Genomic DNA, 11,113 nt, shown 5'->3' on the forward strand with positions numbered 1-11,113 from the left:
ATGACCCAAAACACACAGCTAAAAGCACCCAAGAACGGCTAAGAACAACACATTGGACTATTCTGAAGTGGCCTTCTATAAGCCCTGATTTGAATCCTATTGAACATCTATGGAAAGAACTGAAACATGCAGTCTGGAAAAGGCACCCTTCAAACCTGACACAGCTGGAGCAGTTTGCTCAGGAAGAGTGGGCCAAACTACCTGTTGACAGGTGCAGAAGTCTCACTGAGTACATCAGGAATCGCTTGTTTGCAGTGATTGCCTCCTCTAAAGGTTGTGCAACAAAATATTAGGTTAAGGGTCCCATCATTTTTGTCCATGACATTTTCATTTGTGTTATTATTTGAAATATTCTGTTGCATCAAAACTCTAAAGCAAAGTCTGATTTTTGTTCAGTGTGGGTGACAATTACATTTGTCAGTTTCAATTTATTTCAGAGACAATTGTAGGTTCTTCTTTTTTCGTGGAGAGGTACCAACACATTTGTCCACGTGCATATCTATGCTCAGTCAGCACAGATGAAGGTTTGCATGGACTGACTAAAAGACATTGCTGTCACAGGCTGAGGCAGCTGGGTGACAGGACCTGTAGAACAGAATCATTTCAGGATGACCTGAAAGTAGCCAAACACCACACTGTGGTGCGGTCCCATTGTTCTAGAAAAGGTTGTGTAATCTTGCTAGAAGAAGTGAGCTATTCCATGAGCCTCTTATCAGTGTAGCAGAAACCAGTATATATGCACAGCTCCAGCCTTAGCCTCCTCCCTTCTCAGTTCAATTCAAAACCCACTTATATATCAAACACGATCAATTTGACCATGAGCAATTCTCATTTGGACTCACAGTTGGAGTTTTCTTCCAGACGCTGAAAGAAATAGGTTCATATTGTTATATCAGCAAGGATGGAATACATGTTTTCCTCAAATGTTGCCAACTAGTATTTTTACAGTGTCATAATTCAAACACCGCTGAAGCAAAAGGCTTCAAAAGCCATTCTGTTTTGTTATTCCTACTGAGTCTTCAGCAAGAAGTAGCCTGTCTGAATAAACATGATTCCTGTGATCCAAAAATCAGGAGCATTCACATCAGATTATGAATAGTTACAAAAACTACAAGCATTTTGTCAGGATACACACACACACACACACACACACACCAAGATCCAAAGGGCTATGTGCTTGTTACATATACTCCAGGGTTTTAAAGGGTTACTTCATTCCAAAGACTGCCAGGGCTGTCCTTAGGGCGGGGCGACCAGGGCAATCTCCCGGACCCCATGCTGGCACAGGCCCCGCTCTTGGCACACTGCAGCCTGCCCTGCTCTCTCTACCAGTCCCAACAATTTATCTTTTCCCCTGCCGCAACCCAGCCAAGAGCCAGCCTTTTTTTAGCAAGGTGCAGGCTTGCCTACTATTGAAAGGTTCCCTGCAGGAAAGCTCCTACAGCTCCTGGCTCTCCACTGCCGCCTCTCAGCTGTTCGGTAGGTGGACATGGCTTCCAGAGAGGCTTCTAGCTGCCGGTCTCCCTGAATCCTGAAGTTCTCCAGTGCTAGCTGGCAGACAGGCTGCCTGCTGTAGGCAGCAGGGAAGGAAGACAGGAGGCAGAGTGGCTACAGCGCTGTGCAGACCCTCTTCCCTGCCTGTGCCTGCTGACAGTCCTCAGATCTAGTCATGGGGGTATAATGTGATTTCCATTTTGTGGATAAAAGTGATCCAGTTGACATAGTATACTTGGACTTCCAAAAAGCTTTTGACAAAGCTCCCCACCAAAGGCTCTTGAGTAAACTTAGCAGTCATGAGATAAGGGGACAGGTTCATGTGTGGATCGGTAACTGGTTGGACAAGAAACAGAGGGTAGGAATAAATTGACAGTTTTTACAATGGAGCCACCTAATGGCGCAGCAGGGAAGTAACTTGCTTAGGGAGCAAGAGGTTGCTGGTTCGAATCCCTGCTGGTATGTTTCTCAGACTATGGGAAACACCTATACTGGGCAGCAGCGATATAGGAAGATGCTGAAAAGCATCATCTCATACTGTGCCGGAGGAGGCAATGGTAAACCCTTCCTGTATTCTACCAAAGACAACCACAGGGCTATGTGGGTGCCAGGAGTCAACGGCACACTTTACCTTTCACAATGGATGAAAACGGAAATGGGGTCCACCAGGGATTGGTAGTGGAACGAGTGCTCTTTAACTTGTTCATAAATGATCTGGAAGTTGGGGTAAGCAGCGAAGTTGCCAAACTTGCAGAGACACTAAACTATTTAGGGTAGTGAAATCCAAAACAGATTGAGAGGAGCTGCAAAAAGATATCTCCAAACAGTATTTTCTCTATTTATTTTTTTCGTGTGTGTGGAATGAATTTTGTTCTGGGTGGCAGTATTAAGGCAGTGTGAGCATTCAGAGTGGGGCCTTCCTGATTAAACCTGTGCGGGATCTTTTGACTGAGCAGACATCAAATAACATGTGAACACATGTGCATGCCTTAGAGGGAACAGTGTATCCAAACTGGGGGAGTGGGCGACAAAATGGCAAATGTGGTTCAATGTAAACAAGTGTAAAGTGGTGTATATTGGGACAAAAAACCCCAACTTCACATATACGCTGATGGGATCTGAGCTCCGGTGACTGACCAGGAGAGGGATCTTGGGGTCGTGGTAGGCAGCTCATTGAAAGAGTCGACTCAGTGTGCGGCAGCTGTGAAAAAGGCCAATTCCACGTTCAGATCTGAATATGGTTCTGCTGCCTGCCAAGCAAGGCACTGCATATTGAACAAGGATACCGGCATGGAATAAGTGCAGTTGTTACCTGAAGCACAGGTACAGTGGGCAGCCTAATATGGGAGCAGGGATGGCCCTTCTATAAGGTGGTGAAGCGAGGCATTTGCTTCAAGCAGCAGATTATGTGCGGTGGCAAGATGCCTTCCTTCCCCCCTTTAGAAAAGGAAAGAGGGGGAGGAGGGTGCATATAAGGGGCAATGGCATTTGGCACACTGCCTCAGTGCACAGCGATCTTGAGCTGCCAGTGTATGGGGCAATCTAGAAGTGATCCTTTCCTGACTTCTATCAACCTTCACTTTTAGCCCACTAGCAATTTGATATACAGGTCAGGGTTCTTCTAAGCATGACAGCTCACAAATACATTGCTGGTTTCTTCATACAAGCCAAGAGGACAAGTCTTGTGGGTATGGCAGGCTTGCCAGGGAAGTTACTATTGGGCTTTCTCTCAAAGCTTCTCTCCATGCTAGTGGACATTTAAAAATATTTCTCTTTTTGAGAGAAGATGATAATCTTGCAACTCTCTTGTGAGAGATATTCTGTCATCAAGATTCATCTCACAATTAAGAACATAAGAACAACCCTGCTTGATCAGGCCCAAGGCCTATCTAGTCCAGCATCCTGATTGAACCAACACCAAGTCAACGGTGTTGGTTACATTCAAGTTGCCCTGAGTCTTTCTCCATTCCTACTGGCTGGCACTACTTCTGCCATTCTTATAGAACTCATTTGTCTAACATGATTGTATGCTGAATGAAGAATGTTCATGACATTATAGATTCCTCCATTCCCTGTTGTACAAAGGGTTTTGTTTTTGTTTTTGGAATTTTAGAGTTCATTTCAAGGTTTTTAGCACTTTGCAGATGAATGTTTCTCAGCACTACTGCAGGTGTGATCACAGTAGCTATTTTAAGAGAAAGCGGGATAGAAAACTCAAGGAAGGCAGCAGCAATACTCTAGAATCTGAGGATATTTTCTTTCCATTATTTTTTTCTTCAAAGGATGTGTCCCATTCTTATTTTTGTTTGTTTAAATAGGGATTGGGGGAAATTGTGTTGCTGCAGTAGCAAAGTTTGTTGAAACAGATTTTTCTTCAGCTGCAAAGGGAGTCTTTTGCAGCAAAGCCACCTCCCATTACTTTTAAGCAGGGTGGATAAAAATCAATCATTTTAAAAAATAATTAAAAAGATGGGATTTTTAAAATTTAAATCAGATTTTTTAAATAAGATGCTTTTTGAGGAAAAAAATATATCTAAAGATAGTTTTTTATTTAAGATACATTATAGTCCAAAGGTATTTATCATGAAATAAGGATTAGTTTTTAATTATGTATATATGCAATGTTTAAATTTTTTGGTAAATGAATTCCATTAATCCGTTCACAATGCCATACTCTTCCAGAGGTTTCTGTAAAATTATTTTGGGCAATTTTTCTATCTAGAAGAGGACTAAAAATGAAACCTTCACCTGGTTGCAAATATTAAGATTATACCAGCAAGAATGAGTCTTTATGTAAAAAAACATAATTTAAATCTAGTCTTACTGACTAGTGATTTAAATCGTGATTTAAATAGATTTGATTTAAATCAAATCCACCCTGCCTTTAAGACTGGGGTTAGTGCAATGGCAGCACTAAGAAGCTGCTGCCATTGTGAATAAAATTCAAAATCTAAAATTCAAAAAAAGAATTTTTTGAATAAAATTCAAAATCTGGTCAAGCTCTAAGACGTAAAGCATTTAAACGTGCCCAACACAGGTTAGTAATACAATGTAATACAAAAGAAATAAACTAGTTTAAATGTATTATGTGAGAGCAGCTTATCTCAGAAAAAGAAATTACACAGCTCCAGGAAAATTACAAAAGGTTCTAAGACGTAAAGCATTTAAACGTGCCCAAGGAATAATCATAGAATTGGAGAAGACTTGTACGCCTTCTAGGCAAACCTCCTGCTTGTTGCAGGAAATCCAGAGACAAAGCATTCCTAATAGATGGCTGGGCAATCTCTGGTTGAAAATCTCCAGTAAGGGAGAGAGCCCACACACAGAATCCTCTGTAAATAGCTCCATTGTTGAACTGTTCTTACCATTAAGATGTGCTTCCTAATGTTCATCTGAACTCAACTTCCTGTTAACTTCTCTGTTAGATCCAGTCTTGGCTTCTGGGGCAACAGAGAACAAGTATTAGCCTTTTGTGTATCTGAAGGGTACTATCATGTCCATGCTCAGGCTCAAACTATATATGACATTAAGAATATCTTTAGACGATGTGTTTATTCCAGGTGTAGACTACATGTATTCCTTTTAAAAATAAACAGAGTGGAGCCTCAATCCAGAAGTGTGGTGCACAATGAGAGGATTTCTCCTGTGCCAGGGAAATTTTCTCTCAAAGCAACAATTTGCATGTGTAGTTGGGTCCTCAGTTCATCTAGTAGGCCACTGTGGGAAACAGGATGCTGGACTAGAAAGGCCTTGGACCTGATTCAGCAGGGCTGGTCTTAGGTTCTCTTTGTCCAGGGTAAACATACCTAGCTCTGCAATATTTTGTCACAAGGCTTTCTGCATTTGACTTTTCTTTGTGTGTGCCCAAATGCATAACTTTGCATTTCTATCAACTGAATTACACTGTGTTAGTTTTAGCCCAGTCTTCTATCCTATCCAAGTCACTTCGAATTTTATTTCTGTCATCTGTGTTCACAATCCATCCCAATTTTGTGCTATCTGCAACTTGATGGATTCCTCCAGCCCTTCATCTAAATCAGGGCTGCACAATTTCTGCCCTCCTGCATGTGCTGGACTACAACTCTCATCATCCCTATTGGCCGCTGTGGCTGTTGTTTATAGGAATTATAGTCCAAGAACAGCTGGATGGCCTGAGCTAAATTGTTGATAACACTGCTGAAAAGTGCCAGGCTCAGGACAGAGTCCTGCAGCACCTGACTCAAAAGCTGAATTCAGACATAACACAGAACTGAGGGTCCAATGGACCTCTGGTTCTGGTTCCGCTCCTCCATTCCCACCACATGCTTACTTATCTGAATTCTGACATAAGTGCTGGCTTCTTCTCTGCAGTCTGCGAGACTGCAGAGAGGAGGGGGAAGTGGCTGCCAGGCTTCCTCCTTTGTTTGATGGACAGCCGTGGCAGCCAACCAGGATGAAGATTGGGAGGAGCTTCCTTCTCTCAACTCCAGTTCCATAACAGGCTGCCTTTATTAATGAATTTGGACATAATAGAGGCAGCTGGAAACCAGAGGCCTGAGCAGCAAACCTCACTTCAAATTGAGGGTTCAAATTGGAGTTTGGTGACTGAAACCTCAGTTTGAGTTAGGGTCCAAACTGCGGTTTCATGCATTCGGACACATAGTTACACGGACTGTTGTAACAGGAGAAGAGTTACATGAACAGTTACATGAACTGTTGTAAGAGGAGGAGAGCTGGAATCTTGTCATAGCAAGCATTAATTGTCCCCTTTGCTAAGCAGGTTCTGCCTTGGTTGCATATGAATGGGAGACTACATGTGTGAGGACTGTGAGATATTCCCCTTAGGGGATGGAGCTGCTCTAGAAAGAGCGGAAGGTTCCAAGTTCCCTCTCCTGGCTTCTCCAAGAGAGGGCTGAGAGAGATTCCTGCCTGCAAACTTGGAGAAGCCACTGCCAGTCAGTGTAGACAATACTGAGCTAGGTGGACCAATGGTCTGCCTCGGTATATGGCAGCGATGTTCCTATGAAGCCCAGCAATGTGTTCATAGGAACCCCAGCAATGTGTAACTCGGGTTTCATGTGATGTCTGAATGAGGCCAAAGGCTTTCTTCAGTTTGATGAAGAGCCTTTGAGAGCCATTTTGTTGAGGTTTGCAAGCAGCTCTGAATACACCTGAAAATATCCTCATCTAGACTACATTGGATCAGTCTGCTAACCAAAATATCACGGAGAACTCTGTCTAATGCTTTGCTGAAATATACAGTATATAATATTCACAGCATTTCCACAATCCATTAAGCTAGTTAACCTGATGGAAAAAGAAATAACAACTTGCTTTCAAAAAGAGATAAAAGAGTAAGGTAAATAAAGAAATCTTCACATGAGGAACTTTAGTGTTAACTAGGAACTGCCAAAGCCATTTCCGTGGCTGAGTAAGCTGAAAATCAAATCACGAGGAGAAAATAAGCCCTGCTTTTGTGTTTTGTGAACCAATCCAGAGAACATATCCACGTGTCACGAAGTTGAAGGCAAAAATCTATAACACTTCTCTTGCTACAAACTACTACAAATATTTATATACTGCTTCTCAATAAAAGTTTCCAAAGCAGTTTACATAGAGAATAAATAAATAAATAAGATGGACCCTGTCTCCAAAGGGCTCACAGTCTAAAAAAGAAACATAAGATAGACACCAGCAACAGTCATTGGTGGGAAACTGTGCTGAGGGTGCATAAGGCCAGTTGTTCTCCCTCTTCTAAATAAAGAGAATAACCCCTTTTAAAAGGCACCCTTTTGCCAAGTTAGCAGGGAAATTCTGTTGTCTCTTACAGTGGAGCTGGGCTCAGCGTTCCCTCTAACAGGGATTCCCAGATGTAGTTCACTACAATTCCAGAATCCCCAGCTGCAGTGGCTTTTGTTGGGGGATTCTGGGAGTTGTAGTCAACAACATCTGGGAATCCCTCTTAGAGGGAACACTGGCTGGGCTGTAAAATTAACTGAGTGATATCCCAAGTTAAAATCAATACTGGGCCAGTCCAGCGCAGGACTGCTGAGCGCCAACTGGGCATATTCCATATCCACGTGGCAATGGCCTTTGGGTGTAGTACAGGTGTGAGCAGTCAGAGGAGTATGCTTCAGCTGTCCTGTTCCAGGTCCAGGTTAGGTCTTGTTATAGTCATGAGGAGAAATAATCAGGGGCATAGCTAGGTGAGAGGGGCCCCGTGTTCGCCTCTCTCCCTGGAGGACCTACAGAGTGAGGGTGATAATGAAGAAAATAGGGAGGGGAGGAGCTGGGGGCCCCGGGTTCTTTGAATCCATTTGCTCAGTTATAGCTACACCCCCTGGAAAGAATGGATTCTGACCTTTCCAGGATCATAGCCATTGCGGGGTGGGGGGTTGCCTTTCAGAACAGTCTCCCTCACCCCAAATATTCAGCTTTCTTTTTTTTTTAAAGGAAGGCGCAAGCCCCTTTAATGTAAATATATAATGAAAACCATGCAAGTGGGACTCTGCCCTACTGATCACTGAGTCATAATACAACCGCCTGGAGATGTCTATATCAGGCAGTATAGAAATATGACTGACTAACTGATTAAATAAATAAATAGATATAGGGCTTTAAACATATAATCTAATATTTATATTCCAAGCTGTTATGCAATGATTTCCCTGCCTCCTTAGGCCCCCTCTCCAAATGTACTCCAAGGGGCCTGCACTTTCCTCCCTTCTCCTTTTACCACAGGTCACCTTAGCATGACAAAGCCCACAGTGGTATTTGTTCAGTAAAAGGGAATACTATGTTGTCGTGACAGTAATGATAAATGTGAATATTTAACTCTTCAGTGGCCAGAGGCATGCTAAATCCCTTGCATTACTAGATAGCTGTGCTGCTGCTGAGTCATCCTTCTTCCTCAGACACAAACAGGTTTCACCACAGCCTTAAACAAAACCAACACAAAATCAAGTTTTGTACAAAGACTGCCTTCATATGAATTGAAAAGCCTCTTTTGTACACAACTCTTCTAACAAGCAACACTATATATTATCTAGATATTGAACACATGATCAAAGCACCTAATATGCTAATTTAAAAGGTAGACACTACCTCTCAAAATTGGTTACATAAACCAGTTTACATACCAACTACTATAGGGAATAAAAACATGTTTAAAAATAAAATCTATAGCCAATATGAGAATCCAGCCATTCAACCATAGTGGGGTGTGCTTTCCTTAAAAGCTGTTTTTGCACTATCATGGATGTTAAAACCCTCACACACACAAATAAGTTCTACATGTACAGAAATTAATAATGAGGGGGAAAATGGACAGGGGATTTCCTTTCCTTAAAACACTTTCCCTTAAAAACATTTTAAGGGGTGGGTAGAGACATTATCTCCAATACAAATGCTAATGTCGGAATGCTGCAAAGGCCACACATTTAAAAAATATCTGCATGGTAATATAATCACCCCCCTCTAGCAAACGCTACTGAAAATGTAGCTTGCTGCTTATTAAAAGGTGCTGATCAGAATACACTGATAAACGGACTGCCTTCTCCAACTTTGAGGCTCTACCTGGCCATTCCTACTGAACATGCCAGCCGGACGATCTGGAGAGCAAGTAAACAGTCTCTGCAGCTGCAAGCTTCTTATTCATGCGTGCGCGCGCACACACCATACACACAGAATACTGCTTTATTTTCAGAATACCTGCTTCATAGATAAATGCACAGGAAAAGCCTAACAAATTATGTTACAGAGCATGTTCTCCTCTTACCTGCAATGCAACATCATTTAGTTGGGTCTCAAAGACCCTGATAGCATCCTTTCTTCACTGGTGGAATGGCTGCAAAGACAATGATGTCATATGCAGGAGGCAGTAACAGTCACGTGACTGCATGGACTCTACTGAAGATCTGCCTGACAGACAGGCAGCAACTGGCTTGTGATCCTGCAGGATTAATCAGACTGTTCAGCTTGCTCACACGTTTGCAGCTCGAAATGCAATGGACTATTATGTTATAATCTGATTGAGGAGTTTCTAACCAAGCTAGCTCTGTTCTAATTTTTATTAATAGCAATAAGACAAAATGTATTAAGTGTGAAATGTCTTATATTGACATGCAAACTATTTTTATTTAGGATTGTGCCATGGATTGCCTAGTAAATAAAAATATATGAATGAGATCAATACAAGCTGCAATTTCATACAGTCAGACTTAGTTTATTTAAATTTAAGAGGACAGGAAGATATGAGACACACCCACCCTATAAAACTTCCTGTTTCCCCACCTTTAGCTGCACAAGCACCACACTAGGGCAGTCCAAACAATCAGGAGTCTGTGTGCCTCCTTTATTGCTCCATTTATTTATTTCTGCATACTACAATTTGTTCAGGCTCTAAATCTCAGCTAACCACAATACGGAGTGCTTGCTGGAGTTATGGGTAGCACTCAGGTTACCTATTCCTTGGACTGACTGCTAGTGAATTGTTTCTTCCTGCACAGAGGTCGAAGAAATATAAGAAAGAAATGTCCATCAAGATATCTATGGGGATTCCTTCATGCACAGGTGCTCTTCTAGGCATGTGGAAGCGGTCAGTTCAGTTTACGACCTCCAAACAGATAAGAAGCCTGGCTGCTACTAGAAATCAATTCCAAGACTGATTTAAATGTGTGAAGGAAATAGAATTTCACAGCCAATATTCTGCCTGCTGTGCTTGCTTTGTATAAAAAGTGAAGCAGAAGTTCTCGGTTTTAAAAAAATCATTACATAATACGAGTTTCCCATGCAATTCCCCCCCCCTAATAATCAGTTATTGGCTACACAAGACCAAATTTTAGCATTCTAGTTACAGTGGAAGTGATTTAACTATGTTGGGATAAAGTACACAATGCCTATTTTGAGATATGCAAATATCCTGCTTCAGACTTGGTTAGTAACTTAATGGTAAAAACACCTGCCAGTTTGAGACCAGATTTAAAGCTATCTCAACATGGCTCAAGCTCCACAAAGCTGGGAATCTAAAGCCGATGCCTAAGCAGGTGTGGCCCATGATCAGTAAGGATGTTGTGCAATGTCACAAATTATGCTCACCCTCCATGCACTCACTTTCCTTGGGGTTCAAATCAAGATGGTGAGGATGGATGCCTCATGTTGTCCTGGCCCTCTGCTGCCTTATGAAGCACCATGGAAGGCGTACAGTCTTGTATATTATGCTGGATTTAGGAATGAGGATTGTGCAACCATGCTTTGCCTTGGTATTTAAGCTTGAGACTGGCCTGGGAAGATGAATCTAGGCAGAAATTCAACAGGTTCAGTTTCCCCAGTCACTTTCTAGAGATGCCCCTATTAAATGCCTGCTTCATGCATCTCTACAAGACACAGCGCTTTCCCAAAATGCCACCTCTATCTAGCTGTAGTCCTGAAATACTTTGGATTGGATTCAATAGTTAGTTTCAATCCTGGAAAGTTGTCTAGGCTCACACCAATTCCTCATACCTCAGCCAAAACAGCAGCTGGAATAACTGCATTTGGGACTGAAACTGCCTTAGTCGCCCTGGTGAATGAACTATGCTGGGAACAGGACAGGGGGAATGCATCCATGTTGCTTATGCTGGACCTGTCCGTGACATTCGAT

General features: G+C 42.3%; 1 protein-coding gene across 6 annotated transcripts in view; it reads right to left on the reverse strand.

Annotated features, from left to right (window-relative positions):
• CLCN4 (chloride voltage-gated channel 4) overlaps positions 1–9,358 on the reverse strand; it is a 63,543-nt gene extending 54,185 nt beyond the window's left edge. For 2 of the 6 annotated variants that reach the window (XM_053307137.1, XM_053307132.1), the window contains exons 1-3: positions 9,251–9,358; positions 4,860–4,934; positions 843–864 (exon numbers count right to left, since the gene is read on the reverse strand). In XM_053307137.1, the coding sequence (XP_053163112.1) occupies positions 843–864; positions 4,860–4,886 (49 nt within the window). In that variant the 5' untranslated portion in view covers positions 4,887–4,934; positions 9,251–9,358. The remainder of the gene's footprint in view (positions 1–842; positions 865–4,859; positions 4,935–9,250) is intronic. The other 4 variants (XM_053307133.1, XM_053307136.1, XM_053307134.1 and 1 more) reach the window with 4 other exon arrangements.
• Between the last annotated feature and the right edge of the window lie 1,755 nt (positions 9,359–11,113).

Source organism: Hemicordylus capensis, chromosome 3 (assembly GCF_027244095.1).
Source record: "Hemicordylus capensis ecotype Gifberg chromosome 3, rHemCap1.1.pri, whole genome shotgun sequence".
Classification (NCBI taxonomy): domain Eukaryota; kingdom Metazoa; phylum Chordata; class Lepidosauria; order Squamata; family Cordylidae; genus Hemicordylus; species Hemicordylus capensis.